Here is a 21,493-nt window from a genome sequence, read left to right on the forward strand (position 1 = left end):
GGCCTGGGGCAAAGCAATTTTGGGGACACCTTCCATAAAAAAAAGTTGCAATACTATAAAATACTATATTCTTGTGGGGTCCCCTGTGGGCAGCCCTGGGGAAAAAAACCTCCTGGAATAGATTCCGTCAGAGTTGGCAACCCTGCTGGATAGAAGTGCACAGTCATATGATTGGAGTGCACCAGGGGAAACACTACATGATGGGGTTTTTCCTCCCTTTTCTCTATCTTTTAAACTCTGGTTTGGAAATCTAAGTTCTGCTCGATCTGGATGAATCAGCATTAAGAAGCCTAGATTATAAGATTTCATCCACAAATAGCATTGAGGACTTCGAGAAATACCCTGTGCTGCCTCATCAGAGTCATCCTTCACCACTTCTGCCTTTCAGAGGAGCTATATTTAATCTAGAGATAAATGAGATTGATTAAAGAAAATTTCAGCCGGTCTAGAAAGCAGTTACCGCAACTTCTATTGTGGAGAGTAATTTAGCGCTGGCAAAAGATGCTGAGTTGATCACCTGAGAGACTGCAGAGCTCTGTTTAGGCACAGGACAGGTGTAGCACTGACAAGAGCAAAGCAAGCTTCCTCGCACTTGTTAAGAGCTGGTGTAAATAGCTGCACAAAGGAAGCTATTTGGATTGCACAATTTCAGGGACCTGTATTGGTCCTACAGAACCCTGGCAATATACCACATAGTTTTGAGCACCACCTACAGGTACTTTATTAAATATTTACATATATACAGACATAGAGCAGTCTCATAACATCACCCTTCCTCTAATAGAAACTGAATAATTTCAGTTAACTATATGGTCTTTGAAATTACTAGGCAACCTGATAACTCTTCCATTTGGTGTGGTTTTATTTTGAATCCCTTGCTTCTCTGGTTGATTGCCTTCAACATAACAGTCCTGTTAGATTTTTTGAAATCACTTTTGCTGACTTCTAAGGGTTGCCAGTAGGTGAACATCCTTGACTATCACCACCACTCTCCCCTACATCTACATCCATCAGGAACTCATTTGCAATTGTTCCTTACCACAACTGGCCTTACTATTGTTCTAATAGAGGTGGTGGGAGAGTTGAGCAGCCTTGTAACAACACTGTTCTACCAGTGTTCCCTAAAACTCCACTTAAGTGCTCAGCTTCTAGGATGAGTGGGGAAATAAAATCCATGGACCGTTCACAGTCCTTGGCTTCTCTGCCAACAAGAGTGGCAATTCCTGCCAGCAGTGAAAGACTAGGAGACAGAGAGTTTCCCCCAAATCATCTTATGAACCTGGGATCAGATGGTAACAAACTGGATATCAACCTGGGTTAGGGCTAAACCTGTGACTGCAAACCTGGTAGCGAGAAATAGATATTTTTGCTGCACAGGAAATTTGCTGCTAAAAATAAAGGGGTGAGGTGACAAGGGAAGCTTTTTTATTTCCTGCAAACTATTAAAAAATTTAAATGTTGCACTGAATCTTGCATACATTCCTCTAGAGTCAGCAGGTCACAGGTACAGTCCCACGGGTTTACTTGAGAAGTTCCATGTAGACGTATCATGGCATAGGCACACACAACCCCAAGCCCCTTTACAGAACACAAACTGGTTACATTTGGTGGGACTGGTTTTTAAGGGGCTCCCATTCTACTGTTTCATTTCCATGTCTGCAAGTCACTGTGGATCCAAATGATGGCATGCAGTTGTCCAAACAATGCACCAACTATGAGGAAAGAAACTGGTAGATAGACATCTTCAAGCCATCATTTGCAAATGAAAAAGAGTACCCACAATTATTTGTGGGTGCAAAATGGAAGACTGGTTCCAGATGCAAGTTTGTAATTAGATGTGGCCTGTGACAATGTGTGGAAAATGTTTTCCTGCCTTTAACAGTGGTTACCTGGAGCCTACTGCTCTGCTCATACCCTCCTTACATTACAGTCAGTTACTGCTGACCATTTCACTGCAATAAGAGAACTCTCAATTCACATATACAGCATGCCATAGACACTAAAATCAAGAGAGTGTTCAGGGATAACCAAAAGTATCACACAACTGAGTTACTTCAGTCTTTTTGGCTTCCGTGGATGCTCTATTTGAGTAACTGGGTCCTAGGATCGTTGAAAGTCTTTACTCAACACACCAAGGTTCACTATTAAGGTTAGAAACAAGCAACATTACTGAGCATCACCTGACCTGGAACTCTCCTTAGAACTAAAGAAAAAACTCACAGAGGGTTTGGTCTCTGTGTGCTCTGAGTCTTGTGCAAAACTTGGGAAGGAGCATTCTGGAGCAGTCTCCAAACTCCGGGTCCAGAGCGGAGAGTGGAATCTTCCAAGGGACATTACAACAACCAACAGTCAAACAGCATCATCACTGAGGCTATATTTGCTGGGTAAGGGGTTGACAGTTGAAAGAAAAAGTCACATCCAGTTTGCATAAATATTCCCAGCAGGAGAGGCAGGGTTTAGCATGATATGCAAGTATTCCATGTCTTCATCATATGGCACTTGGCAATGCATGGAAGACTTATTCCTGCATTTAACTGTAGTTACCTACATCCCATTACTCTGCAAATACCTTCCTTATATTACAACCAGACAATCGCTACGCTCTCAAATGAAGTCAGACAGGAAAATGATAAAACACAAGAACACCCTATCACCTGTGGGTGAACACTTTCCACAAAGCGATCACGCCAGGTCTGACCTGTCAGACCTCAAAGGAAACTGGCACAACGCTTACAAAAGATGAGCATGGGAGCATAAATTCATAACTTTGCTAGACACCAAAAATCATATTCTTAATAAAGATACTGGATTTATGGCTTATTAAAACAATCTGTAACCCCTTAGCCCCCATTTTCATCCTAAAACTAAAGGGTATTAATGGGATTGAATGGTTCTTTGAATATGTTATAACTATTTATGCTAAACTATCTGTCTGATCTTGTACTCTGGGTACCTTTCCTAGACCTGAAGAAGAGCTCTGCGTAGCTCAAAAGCTTCTCTCTCCCCAACAGAAGTTGGTCCAATAAAAGATATTATCTCAGCACCTTCTCTCTGTCTCTCCTTGGACCAACACAGCTACAACCACCAGTGCATACAGCATTGTTCACTGTCAGTGTCTTTGTAGCGAGAACCTGTTCTGCTTTGTTTCTGGTTGAACCTTTCAGATTGGAGCAATAGAGGATGCCCTTTTTAAGCATGAAGGGAGTCTGAGATGAGGATCATCTCACTACCTAGGGGTCAGGATGAGAATAGCTTTGTTTGCAGTGACTAATTAATTCCTGGGCCAAGCCCTGAATTCTTCAGAATTGTATTGAAATTGGCCCAGTCACTGGGGCTAGGAAAGTGAACGTTACCGTGTGGGGGATGTGCACGTGCTGTGCCCTGCTTACAGAGCTATGCTACAATCATCCTTTATATAACTAGTCAGCATTACCTCAAGCAGCACTTTTCACCCACTCTGCAGAGAGGCCAACATACTGGAGACCGCAGCGCTGATCATTTGGGTGTGAAAGCACAGATTATCCTGTGATCATCTTGTTCCAGTCATAGTTGTAGGATAGAACATTTCATCAGAATTATCTGTACAATCACTCCTGGGTTCCAGTTATGCCTGAGGCATTTGCAAAAACAATTTGGCAACTGAGGTTGTCATGTTCTAATCTTACCGCCACTTATCTTTGTCTCAGATTCTGAACTTCCAGTTGAAACCAAAAAAGAATGGCTTCTTGTAAGGCCAATCAGAGGTCAGAGCAAACAAGATCATATCGGAACAGGTGTATCATTAGGACTTGCTGTATTGCTATTAATCAGTTAAAGCAGCACTGAAAGCATTCATCGTACTTGATGTAGTTCCAGTCATATCCCCTCCTTGCAGGCTTAGGCTCTCTACATTGCAAAGTTAAACTGAATTAAGTTACATTGACATACTGCCACTGCTGTAATTAAACTGCTGTGGCATGTCCACATTATGCTCCTTGTGTCAGTGGAGCGCATCCACCATAGCAGCTCTTGCATCAACACAGAAAGCAGTGCACCATGGATAGCTATTCCACTGTGCAGCTGCCCACAGGGTGCTTTGGGAAGAGTTTGCAATGCCTCATGGAGGGTAGGTTCTGTGTCACATGACACCAGTTCCTCAATCTCATCATTCCATGGGCATCCTACTAGGTTTCCACAAAAACAACAAGGAGTCTGGTGACACCTTAAAGACTAACAGATTTATTTGGGCATAGGCTTTCATGGGTAAAAAACCTCACTTCTTCAGATGCAGGTTCTCACTTCTTCAGGTGAGGTTTTTTACCCACGAAAGCTTATCCCCAAATAAATCGGTTAGTCTTTAAGGTTCCACCAGACTCCTTGTTGTTTTTTGTGGATACAGACTAACACGGCTATCCCCTGATATTAGGTTTCCAAACGCTTTTCAACTACCCTGGTAACCTGCCAGCCAACCATTGTGTCAGAAAGCCTGGATCCTGCACTGCTCTTCAGCACTGTGCTGTGTGTTATGAACACAAGGCTATAAGAGGAGCTGAATGGGGGGGGGTGCTATTCACCACCACCCCTGACCCGAGCCAGCTCCCTCCTTGTAGAAGTGGCATGTCTGCAGCTCTGCACCTGAAGCAGCTATTTCCTTCCTTTGCGGCTTGCTACAGATATTTGATTTTTACACGGCACAGCTGCATGTCCCTATTGTAGCCCTTCTCCTCCAGGCCCCAAGCAAGTTCCTGAGGCTGGAGCGGAACTGGGCTTGCACAGCCTGCTCTCCCCACAGACCCAGGAGAGTCGCCACCTCCTGTGTACTCCAGGCAGGAGCGTGTTTGCAGCCTTGAGCCGGCCTGCTCAGCTGGGCAGTTGCTATGGGAGCTCTACACACTGAGGAAAACAGGGAGAGCAAATTTAAAACTTCCTGGAGCTTTAACAGGCGGGCGGGGGTGGGGGGGAATTCACCTGTGTAGCTGGCTGCAGAGCAGCAGAGTTCAAAATGGTGACCAGAGCGGTCACTGTGGGCATTTGTGGGATGCTTCCTAGAGGCCACTTAGGGCAAAGTAAAGAACGCTGTGTTTACACTGACACTGCGTCGCTCTGACTATGTCGCCTTGACTACATCGCCCTAAGCTCTACGCCTCTCGTTGAGGTGGTTTTATGATGTCAGCATCGCAGGCGAGTTAAATCGGCAGGAGGAGCATTGCAGTGTGTACACCTCCATAGTTAGGTCAACGTTAGCTGCCTTATATCGACAAAACTGTGTAGTGTAGACATGGCCTAAGGAGCGTTGCGATCATCTGGCTGCCTAACAATTCATATAACTAGACCTGGCAAAAGTATTTGAGCTTCTCCCAAACACAGTAGTCAGTGGAGTTTACTTCAATTCACAGCAACAGATGGTCTTTGCCAGGAGATCCCATCTCCAGCTGCTGCCGCATTCTGATGTTGTGTAAACCCATCTCATTTATAGTAGTGCAGTACACTAAAAACAAAGGGAAAATTCTCAAAGGGATTGGTTTGGGGAACTATGAGAAAGTTTAGAAGCGCATCCACATTCTAAAACATTTGTCCATCCCTCTCTGAAACACTCTCCAATTACTATTGTTCATATTATAATATTACCTACAGAGCCCACTGTGGTAGGTATGGTACAAACACATAGTAAAAGTCAGTCTCTGCCCCAAAGAGCTAACACACTAAACAGACAGTTATTATCCCCATTTCACAGACGAGGCATTGAGGCACGGACAAATTAAGTGCCTCATGCAAGGTCACATGGAGTATATGGAACTGGGAATCAAAGCCAGACCTTAGAAGGCCCAGTTTAATAACTTAATCACAAGATCTCCTTTTCCCTCACATCCCCGCTGCAGATTTTCACTAAAGCAGTTATGTAGGTTTTGCCTCGTCTCTCCCACAACCAACCCACTCACCCCATATAAACCAGCGCACTGGCGAGGGGGTGGGGGGATACCATGCCTTTCCACCCACAGAAGATGTGGACACGGGTATCCCTGAAGACCTAGACTAGCCCTTCCTTTTCCTATTCTATTTATTTACAATCGTTTTGTTTGCTAGGGATTTTTTCTTCTTTCAAACCAGGAGGAGAGTGCAACAGTGTCTTGCATGAGTAAGAATCTGTTTTCACCAACACCCACACGTTGACACAGCAATTCCTTTTAATAGCTGCATCTTTACAGAAAACAGATCTGTGCTCTTTTTCTGGGCCTCCCCCAATACATATATGTGTGAGAGAGGTGCAAGAAGGAAAAGAGAGGCCTTTCCGGTGTGAGGAAGGCACGGCCTTCCTGGAGTGATGTCTAAGGGTTTGTGTACACCACTGTTTTTGTTGGTAAAACTTTTGTCGGTCAGGGATGTGAAAAGAAAAAACAAACTACACCCCTGACTGACCTAAGTTTCACTGACAAAAGTGCTGGTGTGGACAGCACTGTATCGGAGGGAGAGGCTCTCCTGCCAACATAGTTAACACACTTGTTGTGAGTGGTTTAATTATGCCGGCAGGAAAGCAGCTACACAGGAGACCTTACAGTAGCACAGGTGCTGCAGTTCAGGTCCATAGTGTAGACATAGCCGAATAGAGGAGAAGCCCAAGTCGTAGGGTGGAGGGGAAACTGTGGGTGAAGAGGGCAGTCATGAAGACCCAGTAGGGTATGTATTGTTGGAGTGGAAAGATGGGGGAAGGAGCTATAAGACCAGACAGAGCCTGGCTGGAAGTGCAAGGAGGAAGAGACGAATAGAGCCTGCTAGAGCCTTTCCTGGTGGGGACGACAGGATGTTGCTGGGAGACGCAGTAGGGAGAGGCAGAATTAAATCAGGCCCCCTCCAGTGGCCCTGCTGTCAAGCAGCTACAAGATTCTCCCAGACTATTCCTGCATTCAGAGCAGTCCATCAGCGGGCACCAAGTTCCACCCCACTTGCTGCAAGACTCATGTGGTCAATCAGGCCCCGGTTATTTCCCTTCTCTTCTTTGCCCCTTGCCCATTCCTCCCCCAACATACTGGAAAATATTTCCAGGCCAGAAATCTTCATGCTGAAATTGAGATTTGTGCGAATGAGCACTGTGATTTAAAAAAATTGAAGGCTTTCAGTAGGAAATGTGAACCTCAGACTACACCCCGCCCCCACCCGGGGTGGGGTTTTTTATTGCTCATTTGGTATTTGTTTATATGAAATAATTTCCCAAAATGCAGTTTGCCCAAGCGCTTCATGCTAACGGCAGCCGTGGGCCGAGACCCTGGAAATACCTGCCTACACTTCACACCTCTCTCTGTGCTGTGCGTTGGTACAGTCCCACATTTCCGCTTCAGTACAGCAGCCACAGCACCAGATCATCATGCAAAAAGGACATGATTTACTGTTAGGGTTTGATTATGGGCTCGCCCTTTTGGAAGCCAACAACTGGAGGAAGTGACTCCTCCTCACACCCCTCCTGGGAGGAGTGCTTGGAGGAGGTACATTGCTGGTGCACTTCCCTTTGGTCCCCTCTCTTTCTGCTCAGCACAGCGGTACTGGCAACCCCTTTCCAGGAACCCGCACAAGTTGATATCATGCCTTTATTTCCTTCACGTTGTAACACATAGTACAAAGTGACATCTAACACGTCCTGCCACCTCCTAGAAACAGAAAGAAACCTGTGGTTAAAGCACTGGATGGGGACACAGGACACCCGGATTCAGATCTGGTTTTGTCACAAACTCCTTGGACAAGTCACTTGATCTCTTTGTGCCTCAATTTCCCACTCGTGATACTAATGTCCTAGGTCAAAGGGAAGATGTAAGAAAAAAAATCGATTAAGATTCAGATACATAAAGCACTCATCACCATTGTAAGTAGCAAGATCGCAGATGGGCATAAACCAGGTCTCAGACTTGGGGGGATGCCAAATCCTCATATCATTCTACAGCCCTAGCTTAGCGCTGCTCTCTCCAGTCTAAAATAACTTCCTTGTAACTAAAAGAAAGTCCTGCAAGGAAAGCATTAAACTGGAAAAAGTAAGACATATAGCCAGAAGCTGTTGACTAATTCTCTCATTAGCCCCTTTTGCTGCTGGGATGTGAAACACATGCAGAAGATACAAGATTCTAAGCTCAAACCACCATAGAATCTGACACTATCTGGGGCCTGATCTTTTAATACCAAGTGCACCCTCTCTCACACACACACGAAACCTGAGCTTGCACAGGTTGGCATATTGTACATGCTCATAACTAGACACGGACATCTATTTAGTCCTGAGGGCACAACAAATAACCTGGATTTGCACATGGAAAACATGCATGAAAAAAATAGGTGAAGACCACCAGTCTCTACTTTGTAACAATCACGCCCTGGTGCATGCTCCCAGTAGGTAGGTTGCACACCCTACATTCCATAGCTCACCAAAGCAGCTAAGCACTTTGCTGGAGATCAGTGGACTCAAGAATTAGTTTGAGCATGTGCAACAGCAAACACGAGGTTTCTCTGGCTGCCTGACTCCCAGGAAGAGTTCAGCTTTTCACCCCAGTCAGATCTCGGGGTTCAAGCTCATGGCCTCTCACTTGACACACAGAGATTATGCAAATTTTAAATGTTTTGCTAGCTTCTTGCTTTCCGAGAGTGCAGCTCTAAACCACAATGTTTTCTGACAGTTTTCATATGAATTGTCATCACACACTATGAGCACATGGGTAAAACACTCCAAGGATATCTATGCAGCATCTGGTCTACAGAAACCATAAGCCTGGGAATGGGAGAAGATGCACATTGTGAGCTATATCTAATATTCCCTCAACTCCCCCACCTGTCAGCATCCACCGCTTGGCCTAATGAAATCATTTGCACAAGCAGAAAGCTATGAAATGCTAACATGAAACATCATGCCCAGAGATTGATAGAGCAGGTCCTTAAGGGGCTCAGAAGTCAATGGGGGTAAGATGGGGCAGGAGTGCTAAGGGAGGAGGTGTGTCTAATGGTTAGAGCTGGAGATGGCCAGTCAGGACGGTTGGGGTCAAGGTTTTCAGAAGGCATCAGTAGTTTGGGGAGCTTCACTTGAGACATGTTAAAGAGGACTGACTTCCAGAAATGGCTGAGCTCCCACTCTCAAAATCTGGCCCCTTTCTGGCGTTTTAAGTTGGACTCCCAAAACTTGAGGCCTTCTGTAAATCAGCTGTCACGTAGGGAAATCTTGGACCAGGACTCTGTTCTCACATAGCAGCATTGGCCAAGCCATTTTCCATCTCTGTGCCTCCGTTTTCTCGTATGTAAATTGGGGGAACATTTAACAATGGCACAGATGGGTTGTGAGGCTGTTTGTTTGTTAATATTTGGAGATACTCAGAGGAAAGCTGTTATGTGGGACGAATTCTTTACACAGCAGGAATATCGCTGCTCATCTTCAAAGCAGTGTCCTGGTATTCAGTTAACGAGTTTCTACAAAGCATTGCGAGATCGGTCATTGACAGGCTAAGAGGGCCAGGTATGTGCCATCAGCAGCACTTAACAGTGACACCAGCGAGCCCCTCAAGTCAGGTAGACTCCAAGATTGGGAAACTTCTGTCTCCATCTGGACCTAGGTGTGAGAATGAAGCGCCATTGCTTGGAAGGGAGAAAAATGCTGTGAAGAACCACAGCCCTCCCCCTTCCACTGAAGGTGCAGATGGAACCCCCCACTCAACCTCACCCCATTTACTCCAAGTCACAGGAACCCTTACAATCCTTTTCAATTGAAGACCAAGCCCAGCCAAAAATGTTTTTCTACCTCCAGCTGGCTAGGAACCTTCTCCTCTCCCTCCTTGTTGAGGACCTGAGCACAGTGACTCAGGCACTCATCACCTCCAGCCTAAGATATTGCAACTCGCTGCATCTGAGGCTGAAGGTAGTAGCAGTGCACGACTTGATGGACCACCAGCAGCATATGTGCTCCAGTCCCATGATGGGCATCCATCACTAGTCCAAGGCCTAGGAGAACTGATCTTCAAAGCCTTTGATGGGTCAAGCCCCAGCTGCATCCCAGTCCATCAATCACCAGGACACCTGCCCTCTTCTGGGTCAAAGCAGAGCACAAAGCCCAGTAGGAAGCTTGAGAACTGGAACCATTCCCAGCTGGTCAAACTGAGTTGAACTGACCTCAGAGCAGGTCAAACTAACCCAGAGCTTGGCCATCTCTCAAGACTGCGAAAGATTTCCCACCATAACATTTATTATTTAGATATGCCAAGCACAGCTCCATATAACCAGGGAAGGCAGGAGACTCCATGGAGCTCACTAGATACCTTGTGCTGCTGATCTAATTTAGTTGGGAAAGTGTTTAGTTACCATCGTGGATGGGTGTAATAGAAAGACCTAATCAGATTTAGAGGAAACAGATTCCATCAGTTATTTAACAGGTGATAGCAGAACATACGTCAATCCCTGCTGGCTGGAACGGAAAAGAAAAAAGTCACCAGCCTCCAAAAGTGAAATCATACGAATCACGTAAAGCCCTTTGCGTTGCTTCCTCTGTGTCTGCTCTCTGTGGTTTGGCAAGGCTCATGGGCAGCCCTTTCATGTACTCACACTGGCAAGTGCTCGCCAACAGCTACAAGATTTGAGGTGGAGACTAAAAACTCACACCAGGCAGGTACTGATGGCAACACCTCCAGAAGCTACAGGATGAGGAAAACCAACATGAGCGTAGCAGGTCAGCACTGAGGTGCACTGGTGCAGCTAGCTGTATTGGGGCCCAACAACAAAAGAGTAAGGATGTGTAGGCTTGAATTAAGGTGCATTAGGTGTCTCTTGATGACAGCATTCTGTTACTCTGGTCAAACTAGAGCCGCCTAAATCACAGCTGTGCAAGGACCCATAGGATGCCAAGGGGTGCTGCAGGTCCAGGATTTAGACGGATTAACTGAGCTGTAGGGGCGTTGCAGGTCAGAATCAAGGTGCAATGGAAAAGCTGTAGGGGTGGCCGGGGCTGGATTAGCAGGACATGCTCTGGGTCAGGTGCGAGATGCAGTGGCAGAGGTGCATGGAACAGCCCAGATCGTGTTCTGAGCCTTTCTCAAAAGATCAGAGGTGTTCGGATCTAGAGGCTGGGTTTAGTGCCATGTCTGGTTCGTACAGTGTAGGGAGCTCTCCCTAAATAGGCTCCAGTGTCCTGCACTGGGCTGGCTGGGGGCCATTATGAGGAAAACCTTACAAAAATAAAAACCAACAACCGCCCCCGCCCCCCCCGGTCAAACACGCTTCAGCCAGTGGGAAGCTGAAAGTCAGAGTGAGTTGGGGGGGGCTGTTCTCGCTCATAGCCTTCCGCAGAGCTCATACCCACGCACCTCTGATAGTCCACTGCATTGTGCCAAAGGGCTCTCTGCCCTACCCCACAGCCACTGCTGCTCCCTGCCCTGAACTTCTGCTTGGTACCTTCTTATAAAAACCCAGCACTGCCAAGCTGGCCTTTGTCCCATCAGTTTCCTCAGAATTTACTGACGGAAGCAAAGAACTCAAGTGACAGATTCAGATTAAAAAGCAACAGCTGGGAGAGAAATAACTACGCTACGAGTAGGTCACCCCACATCTCTCTTAGGTACTTGTGTACCTCCCATTACCATAGCCTCCGAGTGCCTCACCATCGTTCGTATGGCCTCACAACACTTTTATTGGCTGAAGCCCAGGAGGGCGTTGGTGGACCCCAGGACTTTCTCCTCTTCATGTCATTGGCCGCAGCAGGAAGACTCAGCAACCGCCAAATTAAAAGGCAGAGAGAGCTGCTGCTGCAGAGGCAGCCCTAGGGTTGTGTGCATGGTGGTGCTTGCCTCGCTGGCCGCAGCAGAGAGAGCTTTGAGCCAAGCAGCTGAGCTGCAGCAGTCTCCCAAGGTTTGAAAGTTTCCGAAGAGCTGCATAGCATGAGGGGCCACGTTCACCCGCCAGCAGAGCCGGTCGGTTTGTTCCGACCCTCTCAGCCCTCTCCCAGCAGAAGGAAAGACCAGCACCAGCTGCACTGCTAATTGCCTTTGCTGTCCCGTCTCCAAGAATCAATACAAAGAGAGCTGGCAAATGAATCCCAAAAAGGAAAGGAGTTTTTTTTCCTCAGGATCTGCAGCTGCCTGTGAGCATCTGAGACCCTCTTCCAGTGCATGGTTAGTCCCCCTTCCCCTTTCTATATCCCAGCTTCAGATGTGGCTGAAAAGCAAACCATGACGGGAGCTGAGCCAACGTTGGATGAACAACTCCCTCTGCTGGCTCTTCCGTGTACTACTTGTCAATGCCATGTCCCATCAAGCTGACACTTCTGGGTCCAGCCCCTGTCCCACCCAACTGAGAAGACACTTGCAAACACTTGGTAAGAATGTGAGTGCATACAATTTCCCCCACACACAACCACCATTTCACAATAATCAGATCAGAACTTTGCACTGGGCCCTGAGTCACCCAGCCCTCAATCCAAAGGGTTTTGGCAGCGCAATGTTCCATGCACAATGAAAAGGAAGGGGGATTATCCTGAGCTAACCCACCCCTGTAATTCTACTGCTTTGACCACCTGCCATGAGGACTGTCCTCACCTCTGAGCAAAATCTATCCCCACTGCAAGAGGGAGCAGGGGGAGGAGGGAATCAGAGTCATGGGGCGCACTATGATGCAGGAAAAAAAATAAAAAATTTTGAACTAGTATTTGTTTAGCCAGGGTAAATGAAGCCACTTTGGCCTGAAACCTGCTCTGAGCTCCACAAAGGGGTCCCAGAGTTCCACTTGCACAGAGCAGTGGCAATGGCCACATCAGGGATTAATTTGCAGGGAAACCAAGCATTCGCACAGCTCCAACTGAAATCAATGGAGTAAAATCCACCCTTGTGCAAACAGCCAGAGCAAGGTCTATGCAAACTCCAATCCAAGTGGTGCATAGGCCCTGTGCCTGGAGAGTTGGAGCCAGAGTCAGTGCGTTTTTCCCTGGACTTTACTCGGCTTTGGCTCAGACCCAGGGTGAATCCCACCCTGCATTGTGCTCAGCCCCTCTGGGAAAAAAATGAAGCCCTGAGTACTGCACTGTGAAGATCACCAGAAGCCAATCTGGAGTAACAAGCCGCTTTCCGCTCTACCACACATGCAAGGAGGAGGAAGACTGCGTGACGCATGAAGTGTCTTTAATCCGAAAGAGGGAAAAGCAGACCAGAAGGATTAGTATAAGCCAACAGACCAAAAAAGAATAAAAATTTAAAAACTTGTCTTTAAAACAAATTCAAATTCCATACAGTGCCTAAAATGTCACCTAAAAACTAAACATTTCCATAAAAAAATGTTTTTTGTTTGAACACATTAAAATGCAGTGAAACAACGTGACAAAAGGTGTGTGGTGGGAGGAATCAGACTAAAGAGTTCAGGGAAGCTATTCTGCTGCCAGGAGTAGAGACTGGTTGCAAACACCACCAGAAGTGGAGAGGTGGTGGGGACGCAGATGAAGTCAGAGACTGCTTTCCCCTTTGGTAGCATGTGGGCAAATAGGGATGAGATTCAAGATGGGAGCTCACCGTGAGCCCGGGGTGCTGGGGAGAGGAGAAGGAAGGGAAGGGCTCAGTGCTCAAGCCCCAGCTGAAGCTCTGAACAAGACTGAAGCCCAACTGATCTTTTAGATACATTCCCAATTTCTCCCATCCATGCCTGAGTCAGCTGGTTTTCTTGGTGGGACCTTGACCGGCTTCTTCCCATAGTGACTTCTTGCCACTGGGGGTAAGTAACAGCCGAAGAGCTTAAGTAAATGCCGCAGCATGGCAGGAACTGAAATCCACAGCAGTCACCAGCCCGATGGCTCAGAAAGGGGTGAGGAGGAAGTGCCCCATTTGACTCCTGCTTCCCCGATGCAGGGTAAATGTGTTTCCCACATCAGAGGGGGGCAGGAATAGGTTAGCTGGGGTGAGTGAAAGGGCTCAGCCTCTCACAGGCTCAATGGTAAGTGCTGGGGCCCCCTGAGGAGAGGGGGATTTGCACGGGGGCTAGTCCCTGTCTGCTCTCACCTCCGCAGCAGGTTTAGAAGAGGTGCAACTTGATGCTAAGTGGTAGTTCTGGACTGCCATGCTCAGTACAGCGAGCCAAAGGCACAGGAGCCCAGAGAAAGACAAGGCAGGACCCTGCAAAGGGTTCGGCGCTCACCGCATGGGACAGTAACGAAAACTGGACAATGGGGCATCTGCTTTAGGTGCTTCTGGTCTAATCCCACGAAGGCTGGGGTGGCTGTAGTGAATTTGTTAGAGGCATCATCATCCCTTCCCCAAAAAGTCCCCTGAGATCAGAATTGAACTCCAGGCATGTTACAGGCCCCATATATTCATCCAGAAAGAACACCCCAGTGCGTGCATGGACTCACAAACTACAGGCCCCCCGGACGTATACACGCACACAGCCCAGACACACACAATGGTAATTGAAAATAACCTTGTGCATGCACCGTTAGAGCCAAGGCTTTCCATTTAGTGGGGATTTGTGCCACGAAGCCTTTAAAAAGAAATTTTCCAGGTCTGAAAAGGTGCTCCAGATCCACAGGCTCTCCCAAGACCCCCCCAAACCACCAGCTCCTGAAGATAAATTAAGAAAAGGAGTGTGGGAGGGACTAGAAGCCACATAGAATGTTCCTATCCCCGAACCTCTTTGTTTCAGCCTGTGTTTACCAGAGGCTCACCTGAGGGGCTAATCCATCAGCACTAGGCAAAAAAAGTCAGAAGCCTTCATCTCTAGCCAGCGCTTTGCATGGGAAACATACTGTCTGGGTTTCAGCATTACAGTAGTTTTAAAAAATATTTATATATTATATACCCTAAAAAGGTCGCCACAGGAATTTCCATGTCTTTGTAAGGAAGAAGGAAAAAAATATTAACCAAAAATACAACAAATTACCAGAGCTGTTCAACTCTCAGGCCAAAAATAAAGATGTGTGTATCTCACAGGGGCCATCTCCTCCCCTGCGCCAAAAAGGCCAGAAACAAGGGTGGGTAGCTAAAAAACAACACGTCTGTTATAAATGTCGGAATTCCACATTTTGATGAAGTCCGTCTTTGTCCTTTTCTTAAAAAATATATATATACTATTGCTTTCTCGACGGCCAGGCAGGGCTCGGAGGGGGCCCTCAGTGGGGGAGTGCTGTCGGCTCAGAGGGGTTCGCTTTCTTTCGTCTCTTCATGAGCAAAGGGTTGGAGGAGTCTTCGATTTTCTTTATCTTAATTTGTTCATAATCTACTCTCATGGTGGCCAAGGCACTCGTCATCTCCTCCTAGAAACACCAAGTAAAATACAGGGCCTGGTTAGCGATGGGGGCATCTGACATTGATGCTAGAACCCCTGTGCTTGGGCCCATGTCCATTGTCCATGCCCATACACACGTGTACCCCTACACAAGACATTCATAAATCCTAAGGCCAGACAAGACCACTGTGGTCATTTGACTTCCCGCATAGCACAGGTCAGAGACTTTCACCCAATGGTTCTATTAACGTGTCATTGAACACAGATGTTTTAGAAAGGCATCCCAAGTTCGATGTTAAGTCTAGCGATGGAGAATCCACCACATCTCTTGGGAAGCTGTTCCAGTGGTTCATTACCATCACTGTTACAAATCTGTGGTTTGTTTCCTGCTTTAATTTGTCTAGCTTCTAACATCCAGCCATTGGCCCTTGTTCACCCTACAATCTAGGTCTTGTTCCTTGGACCAAATCATTTCACACACCACTAAGCATTCCAACTTGGTAGTCTGTGGCTCGGTTGCTAGTGGACAAGTAGCCCTTTCCAACACAACACAGTGCCGGCCATTCCCCACCCTGATCCCTGTTACTATCCAACAACGGTCTAGTGGTCCACAGCAAGTGAAATTAGCTGGTCGCCTCCATGCAGTCCTTCATGCTCATATCACAGACAGAAACGACTTTATTATTAGCCTCAGCAGATGTGCAGAGGATTGAAGAGGCCACAAAGACAATCATCCACTCATGCCTCCAGGTCAAGTTGGAAACCCAGCCAAAAAACGTGCTATAGTAACAACACAGTCCTTACTAGCACAGCCAGGGCCAAAACCACACCAAGGCTGCTGGTGGGAAAAAGCGGAGAAAAGGCTTTGCACGGCCACTAATCACAAATTTACACTTTTTCTTTTTTTAGCATGTGGATACAAAATTATTCCAGCCCCTTAATTTCACTAATTTCCTATTTCCAGGACTCTTATAGAAATGGGCTGTGAAAAGCAGCTCGTCCCTCCGAATAATCTCTCATATGCAGGTTCTGTGTAAGGAAGCTTTTTTTAGTAGCACTAAATTTAGTACAGCAAATCAAGGCCCTGATCTTGCAAGCTACTCCAGGTGGGCGCAGAGTACAGCTGGCAGGGGCCAGTGACCTGGCTCCCCATAGCCTCGCCAAGCATGATGTTTATGTCCACTGAGCTGAGGCACTTGGAGAGCAGGCTGTACCAGCTATGCTTCCTGGAACAGAGGTGGGTCAGGGGCAGAAGCGATTCAGAGTTTTTACCTTGACGTCCTCCCACAAGTCTTTCTCTTCTTTCAGGACTCGACTAGTGTGCAGCGGCGTCTGGGGCACCTGCATCGATTGCTTTAGAGGAGAGGGTAAGAGAAACAAAGGATGAGCCTCCAATAAAAGTCCCTGCTATCCCATTTCTTAGTTCCAGCAGCTGCCCCATTTCCGGGGCTCCGTGTCTTGCCTCTAGAAAGCCATGCACTTACCATGATCCAGGGGTGGTTCATGAACTCTGTTATCGTCATGCGCTGGGTCGGATCCGTCTTCAGCAGATTCCGGATCAACTGTTTAACTGGGGGGGGGAGGGAGGTTTTAATTAAAAAGAGCACTTAGAATATTATTCTCCCCAAAGGTACACTATGCCCTAGCAACCACCAGAACCTCCGCTGGTCTCTTTGGCCTGGTCTACACTAGGGATTTCCCCAGTTGAAGCCATGGGTTCTGTGACAGACTGATAGTATCTTATAACATCCTGGACAAACCTTATTAAATAAGGGACCTTTGGAGTCCACTGTTATTAAACAGGGGATCATGTGAGTGTTATTGTAGAATTGTATGTACCTTCTCTTGGAGGAGAGGGATGCTCCAGCTGGGACAGTATAGGTGCACTTCTCCTTATCAGCCCCTTGAAGCCACCCCTCTGGAGAGGTGCACCTATACTAGTCCTGACTGGATTCTCAAGGGACCAAGAAACAAAGAAAGGATTTTTGGATGAATAGCTTCATTTTAACCAGGCTCAGGGCCTTTCTCCTGATCTAGCAAACAGACAGGCCCCTGGTCCACAGAGGGCCCCAATCCTTAGCAAAGAGTAGGAAGGACTGGGCCCACTGAGGGCCCATCAGACTGTGTGCTTGTTCTAAGCTGTGATGAACTTGAAGCCACAAAGAAACCACTTGGTTGGGGTGCTAAAGGATTGTTCCTGCCAGAGCCCCTGTTTGGATTGGGGTGAATGCCGCTAAGCTTAATAGTAAGTGTGTGGGCGGGGGGGGGGGGGGGGGACGGACTGTTTTTAACATGTTTTCTCTGGAAAATTTTTACCTTGAGAATAAAAAAAGACTTGCATAAAAAGAGCTGTGTGGTATCTCCAGCTGTGGGCAGCCACACTGTTAACCGTCTCTGGAGAGACGGCAGGCAGCTGTGCTTGGGCAGCCTGTCTCTGCTGGAAATAACACAATGAAAGCAGGGAGCCATACAGCCTGGAAATGTCCTAGTCAGGAGGGAGAGAGACACGGGTCCCCCCAAGAGAGGTGATGGCAAGGGGAGCCAGGAACTGGAGAGGGGGTGCCCTTGGACGAACATAGAGGGGGAACATTAATGCAGCAGCCCAGAACTGTGACAGGTGCTAAGCCCTAGCATAGACAGGCAAAGCCACTATTCAAATGGGATATATGGCACCAGCGTAAGTCACAGTTTCACCTGTCTACACTAGGGACCTGCACCCGTACAGCTATACTGCTGTCTGAAATAGGACAAATCCCCACGTTAGGCAAGGCCTTGTTCTACACCTGGAGATCGCAGGCACACACAGGCTGAGCTTTCCCATTGGGCATTATAGCTACAAGCCTGACACGCCCCAGGAAAGGGAAACCACATTGCCAATATCGGAATACCCAGTCCCTTGGGATTTCACCACAGGTAGTGCAGGCACAGCTTCTGCAACATGTTCGGGTAGCAGGGACACACAAGTTCATGGAGCAGACACTCTGCCACAGCTTTTACCTTCTTCAGACACTTCTGACCACTCAGGGTTGGGAAATTCATATTGGCCCATTCGGATCCGTTTTTTCATGCCTGGAGAAATGGCCAGACCATGGTTGGAATAGAAAGGGGGATACCCACACAGCCTAAGCCAAAGAGAGAGAAAGTAATGAAGTGATCTGCAGAGGGGAAATCCTTTAGACTGCATTAGAAACTTACTAGAACAAGTTTCCTTGCTTGTATTATAAGCTGAGGTCAGGTCTGGCTAGCTTGCCCGACAGCATCCTGGGATAGCTGAAGTGGGTTATCCTTACCTCTATGAGAGTAATTAGGTCAATCTAAGAAAGCAGAAATTTTAGGACTAAAACAAGAAAAACTCACCAGCAGGGAGATCTGTTAGTCTCTGGAATACTTCTGCAAGGGGCGCATGGGACCCCCATTGCTTTGCAAATAGGCCCGGCTGAGCACTAGACAGACACTGTACGACAGGGAACAATCCTGCACTGGCTTGGACTAGAGAGACAAGGAGCCAGATTTTTAAAGGTCTTTAGGTGCCTAAATATGCAGATAGGCACTTAGTGGGATTTCAAAAGCAGCTAGGCACCTAATTCCCAGTGATCTGAACAGGAATTAGGAGCCCACGTGCTTTTGAAAATCCCGTTAGGCTCTTCTCTGTTTTTAGGTGCCCAAATACCTTTAAAAGTCTGGCCCTAAAGGTACGTCTACACAGCAGTTAAACACCCACGGCTGGCACAGCTCAGCTGACTCAGGCTTGCGGGACTCAAGTTATGGGGCTCTAAAATTGCTGTGTAGACGTTTGGGCTTGGGCTAAAGTCTGAGCTCTGGGACCCCAAGAGAGGCGAGGGGTCCCAGAGCCCGGCTCCAGCCTGAGCCCAAACATCTACACAGAAATTGATAGCCCCGCAGCCCAAGCCAGCTATCCTCGGACAGCCACGGCCATGCTGCAGGTCTTTTATTCCAGTGTAGATGGGTCCTACATGACACAATAGGTTTGCCCCCATTTCTAATATTCATGACCATTTCACTGCTCTAAGAGTCATTTGTCCCTGGTAGGTCTGGGTCAGTCAGCACGCACTGAATGGCAAAGCGGGGTCCACAGGGAACCGTCCCAGACTGGTGTCTTTCTGCAGTGGAGAAGGAGAAGGAAGTCAGATGTTCATGCATGCACCTAGTGCAGCTTTCCCAGCATGCTGCTTGGCCAGACTCAGGGAAAGGACATTGCATGTTTCACCCAGGGAGCGCCCTGCGAGCCTGCTTGGGGACAGATACTGAGAGGGTGGAAGCTGCAGCTCCTCTGGGTTATGCATGAGCGATGCTCATCAGGATAGTACAGGGGAAACCGCTTACTTACAAAATGTACATGATGACGCCCAGGGACCACATGTCACAAGACTTATCATACTTCTCCGGGCCCAGCACCTCCGGGGCTGGGGAAAGAGAGAAAGAACGAAAGAACAAAAGAAAGAAAGAAAAAAATTCACAATGTGCAAGGAGGCTACGGGGTTAAATACAGAAGTGATGCCTCTGGAGGGAAAAGCGCTAATGCAGGCTGAGACCATGGATTTGATGGACCAATCACTCCAATCCTGAGCCATTTGACAGTAGATGCAGCTTAGCACAGTTAATGAAGTGCTCCAGAGAGGTCCTACTCTTGGAAAGAACCTAATTATATAGGTTCTCTTGCCACACTGTGCCAAGGGAGCCAGGACTAGACTAGCAAGGGGTGCTACACATCAGGCCAGAGGGGCGTTCACAGAGCTGTGTGGGGCAAGTGCCAGGGAGAGTCTCACGAGCCCACACTGTGACTTGCTTATACAATGCCTTGATGTGTGCTAGATGCACTGCAGAAAGAGGAGATACACATGCTCCTGCCCTGCTTATCACACCTGGCACAGGACCTGGGATGGCATTTGCAATATACCTGGCTGTAATTGTCACCATCACCTCCTGAGCAGGGACCACAGCAGAACAAATCTCCAGGGCATGTCTGCTATGAAACCAGGCCCATGAGTTGCCCAGCAGAGGAGCTTGGATTTTAACATGGCAGTAGGGCTGGGAACCCATAGCCTTTCCAGCTCTGCAGCCCATACTAGAACTTCAGAGCTGAATACCCCAAAGAACTCTGTCTGGATCAGAGTTCTGCTTCTCAGGCCCAACCCTACACCCCGCTACAGCTATAGTTCAAACTGAAATTATGGGCCTGATGCAGGAACTACTCCCTTCGGTTCTCTGGCTTGTGTTATACACTGGCAGCCAGACTAGATGATCACTGTGGTCCCCTTCTGGCCTTACAGTCTCTGAATCCAGAGCTCCTGGCCTTCCCTGCACAAAACAGCAGCAATACCGGGAGAGTCTGGATGTCTGTAACCCCCATTCCCTGGAAGGGAGCGAGGCATCTCAGCTCCACCAGTGACTTACCTACATAGTAAGGTGTGTAGCATGGCGTGGCCAGGGAGTTGTGTGTGGTGGTTTCTTTAGCAAAGCCGAAATCGGTGAGTTTTAGTACAGTGTTCGGCCTTTTCGAGGTGTACAAGAGGTTTTCTGGCTGTGAAAACACAATGAATAAAAAGCAAACTAAGTGCTGGCCAAGTCCTCTGAGCTCCTACTTCCTGCATAGCCAGGGGCAGCATTAGAACAGTGCTAGCATGTCAGAGTCACTGAAGGTTTGACCATGAACATACCAGTGGGAGTCATGTGGTTAGAAGTGAGCCAGAGAGGATTCCATCCACCCCATTGCAGCTCAACTCTCAGCGCTTTGCTGCCTGATTTTTCCCCCCCAGGGCAAGACCTGATTTGTAACAAATGAAGTGGGTCACGTATCAGAGATCCCAGAATCACTCCTTCTCTCCCCACTCGCACCCCTGAGCCTTCCAAGTCCTAGCTAGGTCCAGAAGCAGAAGTCTGAAGATATGGCACAGTTAGTGGGACTTCCAGGCCAGTTCTATAAACCCCAACACATTCAGGTAAGGATCTACAACTTCTGAGATTTGTTACAAGCCAGCGAGCGAGACCTGGGATATTCTGCAGAGAGCACTGTCTCCCACACTAATTGACAGTGAAGAGCTAACAGGAGGGGTGTGGACACTGGTAGTGTGGAGCTGTATAATCAACAGGGAAGGGCAAGTCTCACAAAGCCCTTCCTGAACCCATCCCTTGCCCCAGGGGCTTGGTACTATTCAGGCAACTTGCACTGATTTTCCCGACACAATTTTAGATCTTCAGTTTTCGTGCTTCTCTTGACAGTTCCCTCTCTGCCCCCTCCCACACCATAATCTCCTCAACCAGGAAGCTGCATCTCTCAGGG

The 21,493-nt window shown here is 47.7% G+C and overlaps 1 protein-coding gene across 1 annotated transcript in view; it reads right to left on the minus strand.

The window, feature by feature from the left end:
• Positions 1-13,086: 13,086 nt before the first annotated feature.
• Positions 13,087-21,493, minus strand: part of MAPKAPK2 (MAPK activated protein kinase 2) — a 93,939-nt gene continuing 85,532 nt past the window's right edge. The window contains 6 exon segments of the mRNA XM_032792542.2: positions 13,087-15,220; positions 16,465-16,545; positions 16,677-16,762; positions 18,190-18,314; positions 19,541-19,616; positions 20,608-20,734. Coding sequence (XP_032648433.1) covers positions 15,077-15,220; positions 16,465-16,545; positions 16,677-16,762; positions 18,190-18,314; positions 19,541-19,616; positions 20,608-20,734 — 639 coding nt within the window. The 3' untranslated portion in view covers positions 13,087-15,076.

This window comes from Chelonoidis abingdonii, chromosome 4, assembly GCF_003597395.2.
Source record: "Chelonoidis abingdonii isolate Lonesome George chromosome 4, CheloAbing_2.0, whole genome shotgun sequence".
In the NCBI taxonomy this organism is placed as follows: Eukaryota; Metazoa; Chordata; order Testudines; family Testudinidae; genus Chelonoidis; species Chelonoidis abingdonii.